At 38.1% G+C, this 17,775-nt stretch overlaps 3 protein-coding genes across 4 annotated transcripts; 1 reads left to right on the top strand and 2 right to left on the bottom strand.

The window, feature by feature from the left end:
- Positions 1-3,418, bottom strand: LOC131795014 (G-protein coupled receptor 26-like). Its single transcript, XM_059112578.2, has 2 exons — positions 3,256-3,418; positions 1-2,671 (listed from the first exon to the last, which is right to left on the bottom strand). The coding sequence occupies exon 2, from the start codon at positions 2,260-2,262 to the stop codon at positions 1,195-1,197; it is 1,068 nt and encodes a 355-aa protein (XP_058968561.1). The 5' UTR covers positions 2,263-2,671; positions 3,256-3,418; the 3' UTR covers positions 1-1,194.
- A 1,897-nt stretch (positions 3,419-5,315) lies between these two features.
- Positions 5,316-8,609, bottom strand: LOC131795032 (UPF0047 protein YjbQ-like). Of its 2 annotated transcripts, XM_066172596.1 has the most exons (3): positions 8,147-8,609; positions 6,304-6,480; positions 5,316-6,020 (listed from the first exon to the last, which is right to left on the bottom strand). In XM_066172596.1, the coding sequence occupies exons 1-2, from the start codon at positions 8,571-8,573 to the stop codon at positions 6,326-6,328; spliced, it is 582 nt and encodes a 193-aa protein (XP_066028693.1). In that variant the 5' UTR covers positions 8,574-8,609; the 3' UTR covers positions 5,316-6,020; positions 6,304-6,325. The 2 variants fall into 2 exon arrangements, with proteins under 2 accessions (XP_066028693.1, XP_058968588.2); XM_059112605.2 differs by lacking the exon at positions 5,316-6,020 and having other exon boundaries at positions 6,098-6,480; positions 8,147-8,606.
- Positions 8,548-17,041, top strand: LOC131795024 (ribose-5-phosphate isomerase-like). Its single transcript, XM_059112598.2, has 11 exons — positions 8,548-8,870; positions 9,991-10,051; positions 10,732-10,787; positions 11,455-11,514; positions 12,517-12,581; positions 13,023-13,091; positions 13,672-13,699; positions 13,917-14,027; positions 14,614-14,667; positions 15,318-15,363; positions 15,741-17,041. Exons 1-11 carry the CDS (start codon positions 8,742-8,744, stop codon positions 15,821-15,823), a joined length of 762 nt encoding a protein of 253 aa, XP_058968581.2. The 5' UTR covers positions 8,548-8,741; the 3' UTR covers positions 15,824-17,041.
- Positions 17,042-17,775: the final 734 nt, after the last annotated feature.

Below are 17,775 nucleotides of genomic sequence, written 5' to 3'. Positions count from 1 at the left end.
GGAGAGTGACAAGGAGAAAAATGAAACTTGCATTGCATCTAAACATCTCTTTACTAAATTTACATTTACATATCACTTTTCCAGGGGACTAGGTCAGCTCGGTCGCTCGCGCAAAATAAAGTCCAAAAATTTCCTTTTCATTGAGGTTCGTCATTCAGGTTTTCATCAAAGTCATCAAAGAATGAAAAAGTCCCCATCAGTGAAAACGATTATATATAAAAATACGTGGTTATCCTATTTATTCTGCATTTCAATCAATGTTCTTGATTTATATCTTCGTGGCGATCATGGTACAAAAACGTAGCAATTCTTTAGTATATTCTATATTTCACAAATATTAATCCTCTTGCAGCGACAGAAATGCATATGAATATAAATGTTAAGGCTGATCTACTCACTTTCTTTCCAAAAGAATACCTCTAAAAACATTTTTGAACAAAGATGTAACACTTAGCACGAATAATATCATACCTTTTAATCAAAACCCTTCCAATTTATTCACGGGGATGGTTTCTCTGTTAAGTAAAATAATTACCAGCCAGGTCTCTGACTCAGAATTGTGTTACGTTCACGTCCTAAAAAGAATTATTCCCATTTTCGAGTTTGTTTTGATTACGCCGGTTCTCACTCTTGCAGAGAGCTTTTCAGTAATCGCGAAATAAGAGCATAGTAATTAAAACTTTCAGCAGGAATGGTTTTTGTTTGTCATAGATTGTTTACTTAAAATTTTCCTTTCCGGAGAAGATTTAAAAGGGTCACTTGCTTTCCAATGGCTTGTTCATATGTCTCCCTAATTTGACAAAAAAAATAAAAAAGGGCAACGAAGCTATGGTTTTGCGACATTAGCGAAAAAAAATTTTCAGTTTTTGGATGAATGGCAAAAAATTTTCACGACGCAACGATAAAACATATGCTTTCATTCCCAGAGATGTAAATTTTAATGGAGATAAACAAACTGCTAGCAATGCGTGATTATGAAAAGATGACTATTTGGCTCCCCTGTAAAAATTAGATATCGTTTTCATGCACAAAATTAATAAGTAAAATGCGCTTTTTTATTACCTGTGCTCGCTATTTTCGAGCAGTTTTTCCTCTTATAGTAAAGCGAACCACAATTGAGCCAACAAATTTGCACTTATGTCAAAAATAAGGGATCGCAGTAATGTATACCATCTTGATAACATTTACATCTTTTCACTCGATGGAACTTCGTTTCGTTGCAACGGTTACAAATGTCCCCGTTTCGCTTTGCGATGACTGCCTCTTAGCCCTCACATTCATTCTAACATGACCACAAGGTAAAGAACCTCTCGCTAAACGAGCCCTTTGTGTCCCAAGAAATAATTCCAACAATGCTCGCCGAAATCGCCTCTGGAGAAGACCATATATAAAAGGATCTATAGCACTCTTTAGAAAGGCAATCCACCTTAAAGAGATTGTTACAGTATGGCTTAGCGACAAGCCGTTTTCTCTCAGCTCAAGGATGCGGAGCGTTGTATACGGTGCCAAACAACACAAAAACGCACCAATCACGAAGAGAATTTTCCTCGCTGCCTTGAATTCTCGCTGACGACTTGATTCAGTGGATAAGGGTCCACGAACAGGTGCGAGATGTATTGCGGTAATAACAGCATGTCCGATTCTGCGAGAGTGCAGCTTTGCCACGTTGAAAATTTTATAGTAAGTCACCAACATAACAAAGAGCGAAACGCCAGCATTGGCTGCATAAGTAGCCGCTGTGAACACCAGGAAGTTTATGTCCTGAAGATCAGACGGAAATGTACAGAAGAAATATCGCGTATTGAATTCGTACCAACCAAACCCTATTGGTATGAGAGAGAATATTATGGATTGCAACCATACGAAAGATATCATCGCTAACGCACATTGAACTGTCATTTTGGCTCTGTACTGCAGAGGCTTGCAAACTGCAATATAGCGGTCCGCGGATATGGTAGCGAGCGTTAATACGGCTGCGAGCCCTAACACCATATTCCAAAACGCACTGGTTTGACACCAAAAGTTACCAAATGGCCATTTGTCGGCCACAATTGCTCCAAAAGAATACGGCATGGCGAAAACAGCCATAAAAAAATCGCAGATTGCGAGATTCACGATAAACACACTGGAGATGTGTCGCCTGAGTTCCTTGCTCCTATAAACCACCAAACAAACCAGGAAATTCATAACCAAGGCTGCAAGAGTCATCAGGAATAAAGACATCGCGAAAGCGAAAACTTCCACGTTTGTTAAGAAACCCATTTGTTGCGTAAATTAGTGCACTCCGTTTCTATGCTAATCCTTGTCGTCGGTTTTTATTCTAAGTTGATCGAGGCGGCGCAGTTGCATATAAACTCGGAGAGTTCAATGTTTCTGCAGCTGCTTGATCAAACGAAAGGAAGCGACAGAATCGTATGGTTTAATTTGGACGCCGATGCCACCAGAATCCTTTAAGTTATCTCCTTGGCACGCACTCCCTCGTAAGTGCGTACTTGCAGAAAACGACGGTTAAAAACGGACGACTTATAGCCCTATTACAAAACCACGCGCTCGATGAATAACCTTCATCGTTTCACTAAATAATGAGTGTTACATCGCATGGAAAAAAAAAATTCATCCAGATTTTTGTGTTATGTGACATATTTCTTCTGTACACAGAACCGAAGACATCCTATTGGACGAAAGGAAAAAAAAGTGACGGTCAATTTGGTTACTGAGCTATAGGGTTTGAAGTTTTTCTATATTGTCTTTTTTAATTAGCAAAGACTTTAAACCATAGGTTAAAACTGGGCTGAAAAGAATTTGCATAACAATGCATAAGACGGGACAATATGTATGTATTACGATCTGACGTTTGTTAAGAATAAAAAATCCCCGTAAGACGAAAAAGTGCCAATTCATTACATGCTCGTATAGATCCATCCCTGAAATATAACATAACTATTATTTCGTCTCCGGGATTTCCCCTTTTTGTAGCTCTGATTAGGGCATTTCAAGGAAAAATTTATGGCAGTTGATCAAAATGAAAACTAAATGTGTAAAACATATCGGACGGGTGAATAATTCAACCATTATCTTACACCACCTTCCTCGCGCGAAACCTTCTGATACACGTAGAGGATAAAGTGGTATGGAACCTTAAGAAACATGAATTCAACCGAGTTTTATCGTCGTATTTGTGATGGCAAAAACGTCCAAAATTTCATGTTTTATGAAAAGAAAAAAATACACTTTATCGCTAAATGATTTCCTTACCTTTGTGAATAACGTGTTATTTGGTGTCAATGAACGACGGAAAATATACGTTTCGCCAAAACTACAAATTACAAAGCCGTTGGTTTTTCAATTAAGTATGTTACGTCCGCATCAGCGAGCATGAATATATTCCTGTCTCCCCAAGCGCTTTCAACGAGAGATGTTTTCAGCTTGAAATTCAATGTATGTTTTTATTGTTTTCAAAGTTAAAATCACCAGGTGCAAGTTTTTCACATGCAAATTGTTCAAGGAAAATCCTCAGACGAGGATGCCAATGTTTACAAAGGAAAAAAATACTAATAAAAGGAATTTCTGTTTTATGTATCGAAGATTTACCGCACAGATTGGCTTTGTGATGAGATTATACCTTCAGTAACTGAGCTTTTTGGGATCAAACTTTCTATGAAATTATTTTAAAATTAGTACGGAATCATTTTCATCCCTACGTGCTCTGATGTAATCCAAAGTTATTACCATTTTTATCTCGGGTGGCAAATATTGGTATAAGGTAAATGAAGCTTTTAGGCTCGCTCATATAGATGCTCTACTCATGATATCTGCCTTTAAGATCACTCAGAACTTACGGCGCTCTTTCACTTATGCGTAATCCTCAATCAATTATCGAGAGATGAGCAACCGAACAAATTAAGTGAAAAATCGCAAAGAGGAAAATAAGTTGTTCTCATGCGAAAGTAAATTGTTAATGGTAATTCTAAGTTCGAAAAATTGGTTAATATGCTGCGCAAGTTTTCGTGAAGAAATCGACAAGTTCCTCACGTTTTAAAGTGGTAACGAAGTCGATTTTCAATTCTACTTTAAGACACAGACCGCTTGATATGACAATTTCCTTTGCAGCATGCCTACATTTTTATGAATAATGCAAAAGCAGGTTCTCGTGAATCAAGCACTTATGGGTGGTTGATAATCGTGGTGAAAAATCGCCTTAAATATCCGAACATAATGAAAACCTGATGATTTTTTCCAAGGAAACTACTAAATGAACGCGTATATCTTTTGTTCACCTTGTAATAAAAGAACTGGCTAACTGACCTCTACAACGATTAACAACTATTTTTAAACATCTTTCAGTGATTCAGTAAAGGTACGTTTATGGTTGCGTTTCCGGTTCAGTCATTTCAACACTTATTCGTGGACATTTTTTTGTCAATAATCATCATTTCTTTTTTTATTTTTTTTATACCGTAACGTAAGTGATCATTCACTTTGTCATCAAAGTCTTTTATAACAGACCAGTCATTATTTGTCGCGGAAGGGGGGGGGGGAAGGGGGGGTGAGGAGGCAGATTTTAGGGGGATCACATGGTTTTCGGCAGGAATGAAGGCAGGATCTGTTGTCGCTCAGGGGGGACTATGGAAACTGAGTTTCTTTTATCTTATTAAATCTCTGATTTCACTTGATAATGAGATTGGAAGATTTTCTTTTGATCTTCTCTTCAGAATACAGTGAAACCTATAGTGTGCCTTCAGTTAAGCGGACATCCTCTATCAAGCGGACACTAGGCAGGGTTCAGTAATTAACGTCTTATATTTCCCTTATAATGAACTCCAAATCAGCGAGCACTTCTATTAAGCGGACGCGCACACTAAAATCAGTTGTATTTAGCTGATTTCTATTGTTAAAAACCTTTGTTAAGCGGACACCGGACTGAATTGACAAGTGTATGGGATCGCGTCCTTGAAATAGTCGATTACATGTATTTAATCCAAAAGAAAGAGTCAATCGTTGCTGTTATCTTTTTGCATTATTACCAACAAAGTAGGTAATGAAAGATATTGGACTTGATCACAGGATAGCTTCGTTAACAGCATGGAACTTATTACAGTACAGAGTAACCGTCGAATGCTAATCGTTAACAAACATTGCATAATTTTTACAAACCTCTATTTAAGCGGACACTTGGATAGATCTCGAGGGTGTCCGCGTAATAGAGGTTTCACTGTATCGTGATCTGATATTGCTAATTTTTTTGGTCCTGGGGTGGGGATTGTCCTTCAAGCAGTTAAATGCAGCAAATATGCCAACTTCCTCCCTTCCCCCCTCCCCCCCCCCACCTTGGATTTGACCGAACTAAGCACACAAGAGTACTTTTAAGGGGTGCATCAGTTTCTAGCTATCTGAAAGGATGGTAGTGCAAGCCCTATAACCCTCTGGTGTTGGTAAATCAATTTGGTTGGGCTCCATGTAAGTAAATGTCTGTACAAAAGCCAGCCATGTTTTTACTGAGCAGTTAAAAGAAAAACAAATTCCAAAAAATTTTTGTTTACTAAGAGTAGCCTCATGTAAGCAGTGTCTGATATATTCTAGGAACATTTCCATATCCCAGGTATTTGTAAAATTTTTTTCTTTACTATGAAAGGCCACAATTTGAGAACACATGAAAAAGATTGGGAAAATAACTTTGTTGTTTGCCAAATGAAGCCTACTATTAGTAAGTAATTTTTTTCATACTTTGACCTCTGACTTTCCCTTGAAATCCTGTACAATTTCACTTTGTATTACTTCAATAATTAGGCAATTTTATGATCTGTCCAATTTTTGGAGAATCTGGGAAACTTTATGATTTCTCCAAGATGTCTGAACTCTCAACATGGCTCAGAATTACCTCCACCTGCTTGGTGAACCTCAAAAGGGATTTTTTTCAATTGATGAAACTTTCTTTGCTTGCCAGTTTTATGGGGAAAGAACCCTTCAACAGGTTAAGTCAGTAGGTATCTGGACTAGACTGGTGGAAAAGGGTAAGTGTCCTGAGGAAGGAAAAATAATTGAGAGCTATTTACTTGGAGAGCAAGCTGGAATGCAGTTTCTTTGTTTTTCTTACTCAGACTGTTACAAAAAATTTATTACAGCATATGAAAATGTTTAATTTAAATTTAGATGTTCCCTTTACCAATAGACTTGAAAAAATGTTTGCTATTGCATCGACAGAGATGAATGATGGTGAAATTGACAACAATAGAATCCACTTGTTGTAGGCCTCCTTTGTAGATGCGCACGCTTACTGTGGTGTCTCAACAATAAAAAACATACTTGGCCTGTTGAACATTTTTCCCTATTGCACCCCTTGAAGAGTCACCACAATCTTTCTTGACCCTGCATGATTCCGATGTTCACAAAGCCAAATTCCCTGCCATGTTCCAAGATTCAATTTTCCATTTGTTATTGGAAGTGTTACACTTGGTCCTACAAGAGCTGTTTTGACATGTCCTGTTGATAAAAGAAATATCATGCTAAGTCAGAGATGACAAAGGGAAATTTTTCTGGACTTCCGTCTGTCTAAGAGTATCTAACTTTTTAAGATGCATCGAGGAAATTATTTTTTATCATGCCTGGAAAATCTATTAACTGTGAAAACTTGTGCATGGATTTGGTTGAAGCTGATCAATGATTTTACACAGAATGCAGCAATTATGATGGCCAGCTCCATTTTTCCCAGTTCTGACCAATTCTTCCCCTTTCTGTTGAACAATTTTCACACATGCATTGACCACAGGAGTGAAGTCTGAAAAGGTGGGTGCAGCACAGCAATCATCATTTATCTTGGAAAATCCTCAATAGATCTTTCCTTAACCTCTGGATTTTCAACTTTTTGGGGGATCAACTTTTCCAGTCAACCTAACTTTGGCTCTAAATTACAACTTTTCCCCATCCACTATGAGAGCAGTAGATGAGGATCGAGCTCCAATACAAACACAAACAAACAAATAAACAAACAAATGAACAAACAATAACAGTCGGACTTAAGGTATCAGTAGCGTAGTTTTTAGAAAAATCACACTACCTCCTTTTTCATTCTTTTTCAAATGGATCAATAAAATATTCCTGCTGACTAAAAACCTGTTTGTTTACATTCAAATGGTGTATATAAAAATGCATACAATAAACATGCTGTAAAACTTTTATGTAGTGCAATTTTGGCCTTAATCAGAGTGTTTTTGGATTGCAAATCAAGCATGTTTTCCCAGTTCAAATTCCACTTCAATCAGTTCCACTACTGAGTGTGTTAACAGAGATAATAGGAAAGAAGAACAAATGTTGTAAGCTAAATAATTAGTATTAGAATGATGACTTTTGCCCAGGTAAATATTATGCAAATCTCAGTTATCAGGAACATTGAGAACTGCTGTTTATTAGCATGGTGTGTATGTCTTACGTTGTACTTGTGACATGGAACTAAAAAAAATAAAAAAAATTAACAGAGAAATATAAGATTTGCTCTGTGTACACTCACAAGAGAAATAATTTATCTTTGATGCCAACTGATAGCCAGGGATGAACTTCACAACTACTTTTGTTTGATTATTGATTGATTATCAATTTCTCGATACCAAATTCAATACCAATCAACAAACCATAATCAATTGCCACTGATGAATTCATTCATTTTCGGATTTTTGATTATTCACACCTTGTTGACAGCAATAATCACAGAAAATTGCCGAAAAGGAAACAACTTAAAGTTGCTTTAATGTGACATGCATTAGATACTTCAATAATGTACTCATTACACTAGTTGACTGAATAAACATTGCTCAACTCGGAAAATTGCAATTCATGCCCATCAACAAGGTAGATTTCTTACTCTATCCTCGGTGTAACTATTTAGCCATCAACCCAATCCCCCCCAGTCCCACTCGTTCTTTCCAAGAGTGTGCCTTGTGTCAAGAAACTGTGGTGCTGCGTCGCTGGGAGAATATAACAGGTAATTTAGTGTTAAAAACTGAGTTGAAAACGTAAATTGGCCAGGCTAGCCTTTTGACTCTTTATGGTGGCCGGTTTACGTTTTCGACTCAGTAATGTTAACACTAACTTACCTGCTTAGCTTTCTGTAGTTGTTAAGAAAGGAATGTTGGTCAAGTTGCAGAATTCTAACCTGGCATATCATCCGGTCCCTCAATAGTGTGTTTATATGGTGGACCACTTTCTGGAACTAGACGATTAAGCATCATCTCCATATCCTTACGGACAGAGGAATCCCAACATTCATTCACGCATATGCTTGCAGATGTATGTTGCAACAATAAATGAGCCAGTCCGATCTTGTACTTCTTTAGTTCCGGTATACTTTCTATTTCGTCCGTTATGATATGAACTCCGCGGGATTTAGGCTTTATATTAACTAATGTTTGGAACCAAGCAGTTGGTCCGCTGGCGGCCATGTTTTTCCGTGTAGAGACAGAAAATGCGCGGTTACATAGCACGATCTCGCCAAAGAAACTGATCCGCGAAATTGCAACAAATTTATCACGAACAGACAACAGGAAAACTGGCAATCTACTCATTTTGATTTTTTGTATCATAAATATACATATTTTGGTAAAATTTTCCCATAGCACGGATAATTTCCTTCATCAAGACCAGTTCCAAGATCAAGATCTGTTTCTGTTTACAGAAACCGCTGGACGGAAAACACTCTTGGCGGTAAATTCATTATTCCACGCGCGAATGATCGTAGGCATTCCGAGCGAATGGTTTTGAGCTATTTTCGTCTTCGGGGATCGATTTTACATCTCTGCCGCCGTGTTTCAACCGGTGAAGTGGTAATGGAAGCTGGAAAAAGAGCTGCAGCGAGATATGCTGTGGACACATATGTAAAGGTAAAGAGAGCTCAAAGTTTGAGGCAAATTTGCATGTCATGTGATAAACAAGTAGTTAAGAGGCTACACACAACCATCTTTTTAGCTCTCAGTTATCGAGTGTATATTTTTAGAGACGACGCATAGGTTTATCCCAAATACACTCCCCTGAAGGATGTTTTCGCCTTCTTGTAAAATACTATTGTTAAAGCATTGTAGTCGTGCAGATGGGGAGTTCAAAAGAGGTGCTCTAGTAATGAAGTCCACCTAAACTTTGTTTATCGTTCATGTTATTCGCTGGAAGGAAAGGGTTTCATGGCTATAAGTGCTTCGTAAGTGAGAAAAACCGTAAAAGCGCTAGAATCTAAAGCAGTCTTCCCACACCTCGTCAAATGAGAACACTTCCAAGTTAACCACAAGTTAGTCAAGAGTATCACTTTACAAAGTGTGGATCATCTGATTTTTCGATTTATCAATAAAGGGCAAAATTACTGAGCGCTGATTGGTTGAGAGAGAGGGCATTTTTTTCTTAATCGAGGGCATTTTTAGTAATCAAGAGAGGGCATGATTACCTGTTAATGATTGGCTAATCCGTTGCATTGCTAATCCGTTGCTTCCCAGATAAAAATAGACTGCGCGCGTGATTTTCCTTCGTATAAATTTTGCCCTTTATTGATAAACAAGTAATCCCATGAGACCTTGTACTATTAAGGATTAATTGCACTTGAGTTTTCAAAATTTTGGAAAATTTTGAAAACTCTCGTGCAATTAATCCTTAATAGTACTTGGCCTCATGTGATTACCTATACTTAGTGCTCGATTACATAGGGAACGTGGGGCGGGGGGAGGGGGGGTGGGAGAAAGGTGGGGTTGCGGAGATAGAGCATGAGCGTCACTTGTTAGTGATGTGGCTCTCTCATCTGTGGTAGCCTTGACTTCCATTTTCAGCCCTTTGGCCACTCAAATTGCTGCATTTGTGAAAATTATTCTACTGAGTCAAGATTGAACACTGTCACCCTTATGCTGTCATTCATAACATGTTGAGGTAATAATAATTAGGGTATGACACAAGTCCACAATCTAAATGAAATAACTTTGTTTTCGATTAGGTTTTATTTGTGGAAAATGAAATATTTTACAGGGTAATCAAGCACTAGGAATAGGCTCTGGATCAACAATAGTATATGCAGTCGAACGTATTGGTAAGTTAGAAAATCATCTGCAATGATGATTATATGATTTTTGGGTGAATTTTTAGGTTTTTTGTGTGTCCAATTGATTACACTGTTACATGAGAGTAAAATGTTTTGAATTGATGATTCTGCCTGTATTTGACCTACATGTGGAAGTGCTTTTAATAAAAAAATGCAAGAGAATTCTAATTGTAAAATTGACCTACACGATAAGTTACACAAAAATGTTGCACTACTGCATTACTGCATCTTAGGAAACCACCAGCTGTGAGTAAATAAGCCACTTTGCAGAGGTGTGTAGTATTAGGCCTTTGCTTGTATAGTTCCAGTCAAATACTGTATAAGGTAATTTGGAAAGAGAATATTTAATCTGTTACAAAATAGTTGATTCTTTTTCTCCCTTGAGTGTCTAAGGCAAAATTTTTCCTTCCATCATTGATGCATTATCAAGCAGACAAGACTGATGAGAACAAAGTATTATATCAACAAGGGTATTATTAATTGATCCAGTAACAAATTCTCTGCACTAACATCATAACAATTGTATAGCAGACAGTAAGGAGAATTACAAATGAGATCTTTGCAGTGAAAGAGTTAACCTATTACCATTGAGATCGCAATATTTTGGGAGAGCTACCAATTTGATTCCTAAAAGTCTTCTGTTTTCATAATTTTTTTTTTATTTTTAGCTGAAAGAGTGAAAGATGAAAAGCTGCATTTACTTTGTGTTCCATCATCATTCCAAGTAGGTGAATGCTTAATTTAATTCAAGTAGCCAATTATTGTATGTAACATTGTGTTTTTTTCTTAGTGGAGTGTGAAATATTTTATACCTATTGTAGAATTATTTTGTGGTGGCCTCAATGGATCCTTACAATGACTACCATCTAATTTCTCCTCACCATATCTCTCCTGAATCAAACATTACAGTACAAGAATAAAGGAAATGATCACCAAATAAAGAAGCTCTTGATTTTTAAACAAATTCCCTCAGTCAACACCTTTGGAAATGTAGGGAGAACAGTATGGAGAATATACATTTTGATGTTAGGGTGTAAAGGGTGATACAGTATTTTGATCAGAGATGGTGACTCCCAGCCATCTGATTGGCTGTTCTAGAGGACCTTCTTATGTCTTGTGGAGTTATTTTTTGTTATGATTCTTTTATGAGTGGGTTGTTAGTTCCATAAAATATCTCTTACCATCTTGTCCTCAATTACTCCTGGTCAACAATGCTTAAAGAACCTCTGAATATATTGTAGATGATCTGTGTCATATATCCAACTTAAATCATGTAACCATAACATTTTGAGGTAGATTAATAAGGATTGTGACTGATTTTAAGTTTATGTTTTTAAATTGTGTCCATGTAATGACTTTAAATTGATTTATTTTAAATTCATTTGCTGTAGGCCCAGCAGCTGATCACACAACACAACCTGACGCTTAGTGATCTTGACAGAACGCCTGAGGTAACTGGAAGAAAGAATTTGTGTAGAAATGTTCTGAAGTAATGTATATTATTCTGTACCTTACTAAAAGCTCTTTAAGCTTATGGTTTGTCACATTTTACATGTGTTTACCAACAAATAAAATAATTCTTAACCATCAAATATCAAAAAAAAAAATAATAAGAGAGTGTAAATAACAGTGAAAGATGATGTTGTTCAGTGAGTGACACATGCATACTCAGAAAAAAGAAAAAGTTCTATTGCTCCCAATGACCTTGGGATTGGAACTTCAGACTCTCCACCACTGAGCTACAGGAGACTTGTGGCAGCAATGCCAGTTAGCTAGGTCCATGGGGATAAACTTCCTGCATACTACTAGGATAGGAATGGGGATATGGGATGCCTTTTTGTAACAGTGATTTACATGAAGAATTGGTAAATCTGGAGCCTGGTTAGTTAAGTGAAAGATGGTGTTATTTAGTAAATGACACAGGTTTCTCCTATCCTGTATCCTCCTTTACTCCATTCCCCCACCCTCATCGTTCCAATCCCTTATCCTTCTCAACCCACCCCCATCCACCCTCCCCCACTTTTGTGTCCTCCTTACTCCATTCCCCCACACTCATCATCCCACTCCCTTAACCTCCTTCACCTACCCCCATCCCCCCTCCCCCACTCTTGCACTTCCTTCCCCCAATCCTCCTCCACCCTCATCATTCCATTCTCATATCCTCCTCTACCAACCCTTACTCCTGTTCCCCCTTTCCCCACCCCTCTACCCTTGTCAACCCCACTCCCCTATTCCCTCTTAGCCCACCCTTCTACCCTCTTACCCCTCATTCGCATACTTTCCTCCTCCATTCTACCATACTCCTCTCCTCACTCCTATCTTTTCCAAAGACTTAAACATACTTGGCAGTGTCTTCTCTATTACATGCACTCAAAAGTTCAAGAATCTTCTGTGCAATTCTGAAAGAGGTGTGTGATAAATAATAGTAACACTGTGGCTTTCTGTGATGATAGTTAGATGTTGCTATTGATGGAGCTGATGATGTGGATAGCAACTTAAGTGCCATTAAAGGAGGAGGGTATGTTAAAAGCTGTATCTATACTTGAGATTTCAAGTAGATCTAATAAATTCTTTCAACATTCAAAACAATTTGTGTAGTAATAAACACTGCAATGCATTATGTAGATGATAATGATAGGACACAATGATAAAAATAAGCAGTGCATTTGTACTTTTTCTTGGGAATTTTTCATTTAGGGAAAAAAAATTTATAGGGGTTTTACCCATTTGAGAAATGTATGCTTTTGTTGTATTTCATTTATATTCTAATGACTCTGTCATGTAAAACAGAGATCGGGATGTTAACACCAGACACTTAGGAAACTGAATTTACCCAATTTGTTTCTTGTATTTTCTCTTTAGGGAAAAGTTGTTGCAGATCTACAGATCTTTGGCTTGGTGGTTCCAAAAGCTGTAGTATTGATTTGATTTTGTTTTTGTTTTTGTTTGTTTTTTTTAGAGGCTGTTTAACCCAAGAGAAGATAGTAGCAGCTTGTGCTAAACAATTTATTATCATTGCGGATGACAGGTCAGAAACAAAGTTCCATGGCTTTCTCACAAGCATTCCTGCTTTATTTCTTACAGTACACTTTCACTTGATTAATTTGAAATCTGAAGCAGGAATGTTTTATGAATTAATTTGCAAGGATTGCAAAACCCTTGTCAAATATTCTTGAAATACCCTGCTCTACTCTCAATCTTGAATCATCTGCAGGTGCTTCAATTTTCTCCAAACCCCTTAACTCCCAAGATCTCCTTTAGTTAGTAATTCTCCTAACTGTCTGTAATACAGTTCTTGTGATGTTAGTTTTGGAGAATTTGGTATTGGATCAACTTATAATCCCCAAATTCTTATCACTTGTCTGATTGATGTTGTATTGATATTGTAAGGAGAAACTCTGTCTTGGTTACTCATGGGAGTTAAAGGGTTAACTAAAGTAATGTTTAAAAGGAGGAATGGAAGGGACTTCTAGAGCTCGAGGTGTTTTTGAAGAATTATGAATTGGCTTGTACATTTTAGATTGACAGACCAGGAAGGCATGGTTGAGAAAAAGATCTTATATAATGAGTTCTAAGATGTTGGTAATGTTTTTTTCTTTTCCTCTCAGAAAAGATTCTAAGCAGCTTGGTGAAGCAGTAAGTACCTTTTTTTTATCAATATGTTTTTAATTAAGGGTTAGCTCAATTTTTTAATTTGGTGTATACATGGAATCAAAAATTGTTCAAAGAATGAATTAATAAACAGGTGCCATATTGGCAATGAAAGTGATTGTAGACAGTCTGATAAATAAATGTGCAGTATTGTTTTCAAAGGACATTAAGAATGGAGTGTCAATGTCTTTTAACATTTCAGTTCAAGAAGGGAATTCCAGTTGAAGTGATCCCTATGGCATATGTACCTGTGATGAAAAAAATAGAGAAACTTGGGCTTAAACCAATCCTTAGAATGGCACGAGCTAAAGCAGTAAGTACATACAGACAAACAAATGATTTCTTTGTATCAGTGTTGTTAAATGACCCTCAGAATGGGAGCTCATTGATACTGTGCCTGCTTATTTCTATTTGGCAGCAGTCCTTTGAGGTGACATACCCACCCCCACCCAGAAGAGAGGGGGTGGGAGCATTGTGTGCCATTCCAAAGAAAAGTTACAAAGTGCCTCAGTGTTTGGTGTTACAATTTAAGATCATATCTGCTGATGTCTTGTTCTGCAGCCACATGAATAGTCCTTTGAGATGTCACACAGCACTCCCTCACCTACCCCTTCTTGAATGAAAAAAATGGAGGCAGAAGTCTTGTGTGACATCCAATAAAGCAGCTGCCAAGTCCCTTTGTCTAAGTGACCTTTTAAGAGCAGATCTGCAGATGTCTTGTTCAACGGCTACAAAGTATTTCGGGTCGTTCGCAGAGCCCCTTGTAAAATCGATACGTACCAACTATTGCAGCAAGCTCCCATAAGTTATTTGAAAGATATGCTTTGTATTTGCACACTAAGGCATAGGGTGTCCACTTACTTTTCTAATCAATTTTGGCCGCTGTTTTATCTCCCCAGGGTCCTGTGGTGACTGATAATAGCAATTTCATCATTGATTGCCAGTTTGACAAGGTAAACACTTATTAACTCGGTAAACTATATTTTTGTTTGCTAGAATGATTGTGTCAGTCATTTATTGTGTCAAACCATAGGCACAAATGTAATACTATAAGTGCTAAGAAACGAATTATGGAGGTTGGCAGTGTTACTGCCTCGTGATCAAATTGGTGCCAAACAGATGTTGATATCTGCTAGCCTGCCTATAAGAGTTTGTCCATCTTGTTATTATCCGTTTTTGTATTCGCGGAACTGCATTCTCCAACAACCAGTTTGGAAAGTCTTTCTTCAATGAAAAAAACCAATTCTTCATTAGCTTGCCAGCTGGCCCTTATTACGAGCGCTTCGTGCTCGAGCGTTTCTCCGCCCTCGTCGTGCAACGCGAACTGGAGAGAAGCCTGCAAGGAGTCTGGCACTTCATTAGAGCCAGACCCCCGGCAAACCTCTCCCCGACTCGCACGCGGAGAAACGCGCTCTGCAGCGTTAATAATGAGGTCGTAGTCGTAGGCTAAGTTTTTATATTCCCTCCCCTCCTATCACGGTCTTTGATTGACAGATCGATAGCAAGTAAATATGTCATTGACAGAAGGTTGAGACGTGAGCTATCGGTATCGTTTGATTTACATGGAATTTTTTTGGAAGAGTTTTTCCTGTGTTGCTTTAAGGTTTATGACTGGAAAGAACTAAACACGCAATTGAATTTAATACCAGGTTAGTATACGTTTTTTGTACCTCGAAACTTTGGTTGAGTAAAGGAAAGTATGTATAACTTGACGAAAATATCCGAAGCAGACTAAAGTGTCTATAAATCTTTGCCGCTCTTTTGCTGTTTTCATGTGGGTATACTTTTGATTTCAGTGTGCTAAGATTGCTTTCCTACTAAAATTTACAAATCTCCACCTTGACAGTGGGGTTTGGGGTGATTTGGGTGTGCCGACCAACACATGCATAACGCTTTTTGATGTCGCGCAAGGGTGCTAGGGGTAGTACCTTCGAGTTCCGTCAAAGGCAGTGAAAAGGAGGCCACGCACGATGGCGTGTGGGTCTGTTTCCTGTTTTTCTAACTTTTCCAACTTTTCATATTCTAGGGGTGGTAGAGACGGGGCTGTTTGTTGGTATGGCGGAATGTGCCATATTTGGAAAACCGGATGGCACGATCACTAAAAGATAGCTTGACATTTTCTGATTCAAACACACTTGCTGGACAACGCCACGCAAGTGCATATGGACAAACGTTTTTTTTCGTCGATGTAAGGCACTTTTGTTTTTTATAAGGCAAAGTCTGTGAATTTTTCATAATACTGCTACTTGTAGAGCAATTTACTGTGCCGAATAATACTTTTTAGCTTGCAATGCCGGTAGGTTTTTGGACGCTCGATGAAAACAGAGGCAGCAGGTCCTAGGAAACCAACTTCGAAACTTTGATAGGAACCTCCTGGAGGTTCCGCCGCATGGTTTTTGCGGTTCTGCCACCTGGCGCATCAAAGGGCAAACAAAAGTTGCAGTTCGGCATGCTATGAACTTTTATTGAGGGGAGGTGGAGAAAAAGCATGCGCTATTTAAGTTGAGAGTCACTCATTTTTGAATGCATTTTTGATGTCAACCCCTCCAGCCGGAAAAGGCCCAGTTAAAGGCAATGTAGAGGCGGTTATTTAGCGGTGAATGTTATATTTAAAGGGAAGCCTCGACGTGATTACACACTCAATGGTAGCCATTAAAACAACAAACAAACAAGTGAAAACAGATAAAAAGATACTAAAAGTGCTTCATGTAGTCAATGTATTGGACTCCTAATCAGAATGCAGAATGTCTAAGGCTCACTTCGGGAATTACTCCGTCATTTTTCTCTAGCTGCGTTCATAGAAAGTGAATAAACATCTTTTTTCTTTCGACGAACAAGTTCGATGTTTAGCATCTTTCTTCACCCAGATAAAACTATAGCCTTGCTTGCTGTGTGCTTGTCCTTTGTGTTTTAAAATGGTGATTCAAATGAGTGGAGCGCAATCTGGTCCGAAATAATCACATGCGTGATTTGAAATCGTAACATGATTTCAGATTAAACTGCATTACTCGAAGTTCGATTGCTACACTATTCAATCCATTTTGTGTAGTACAAAGGGAAAATATCTCTCGTTGTTTAACCAAAAGTAAAGATGAATCAGGCGAAACAGGAAACACGTATTATTTCGAGGAAAACAGTTGTCAACCAAGCGATGGCTTTTAATTTTCGCATGAACCTAACCCGCCTGCCCCGCCGGGGTAGAAAACGAAGAAAATGAATTACTATTGTTGAAACTTTACGAAAAACCCGAGAAAAGATGCGACGCGTTTAAAATTTAATTGCCTGCATACATGATTTTAGTCGGTACAAATATCTCGTCGTCATTCAGAAACTTCGAGAAACTACGAGGCTTTAATGAGCAATGCGAGCCGTCGAGAGGTCTATTTATGAAGTATTTATTACTAATATTAGTGCCCGACCACCAGCAAACCTCTCCCCGACTCGTTTCAAATCTTCCCACCGGCGGAGGAACCGGCACGCGTCTTGTAGCGCTAATAATAATGGGGCGAGCTTGAAGGCTGATTTATCGCGGCTTCAGAATATAATATTAAATGCTTATCGGCTCTCAATCGGTGATACCTGAATCAGAACAGATGTCATTTTGCGATGAGAATCACCTTGAGCTTATTTTTGTTCAATATTATTATGTACTTGTTGGTGCAACGTCAGTAACTTGTATATATGTTAACACACTGTTGTCGTTGAAGGCGAGAAACGGATTAATCCTATACATCCTAACATCAGTATGCGTATTCTTTATACTGTTCTCTATACATCTCCCAAGGTGCTGACAAGGAGAATTTGTCTAACAGTCAAGAGTTTCTGTAGTTGGCGATCATTTTCCTTACGCTCGTGACCTTCATGTTTGGTTCAGGGGTAATATTGTAAAGCCAAATTAGATGCTAGTCACCCCAAGGAGTTAAAAATTGATTTTAAAATGTGATTGCACACTGAGTACAACGTTTCTGAAGTATCACAGGACCACTGCTTGACAGGCTTCATCCATGTGCATTACATGTCGACTTGTCTCAAAGTTTAACTTCGTTTCTTAATATGCTGTT

The sequence above is a fragment of the Pocillopora verrucosa genome, chromosome 1 (assembly GCF_036669915.1).
Source record: "Pocillopora verrucosa isolate sample1 chromosome 1, ASM3666991v2, whole genome shotgun sequence".
Classification (NCBI taxonomy): domain Eukaryota; kingdom Metazoa; phylum Cnidaria; class Anthozoa; order Scleractinia; family Pocilloporidae; genus Pocillopora; species Pocillopora verrucosa.
This window is presented reverse-complemented; position numbering and strand designations above follow the sequence as displayed.

Excerpts from the sequence above, each read along its gene's own strand:
- LOC131795014 (XM_059112578.2), bottom strand. The coding sequence starts at position 2,262 with ATGGGTTTCTTAACAAACGTGGAAGTTTTCGCTTTCGCGATGTCTTTA.
- LOC131795032 (XM_066172596.1), bottom strand. The coding sequence starts at position 8,573 with ATGATACAAAAAATCAAAATGAGTAGATTGCCAGTTTTCCTGTTGTCT. Across the intron at positions 6,481-8,146 it reads GGGACCGGATGATATGCCAG|GACATGTCAAAACAGCTCTT; the intron begins GTTAGAATTCTG and ends TTTTATCAACAG.
- LOC131795024 (XM_059112598.2), top strand. The coding sequence starts at position 8,742 with ATGGTTTTGAGCTATTTTCGTCTTCGGGGATCGATTTTACATCTCTGC. Across the intron at positions 11,515-12,516 it reads ATCTTGACAGAACGCCTGAG|TTAGATGTTGCTATTGATGG; the intron begins GTAACTGGAAGA and ends CTGTGATGATAG. Across the intron at positions 14,668-15,317 it reads TTGATTGCCAGTTTGACAAG|GTTTATGACTGGAAAGAACT; the intron begins GTAAACACTTAT and ends TGTTGCTTTAAG.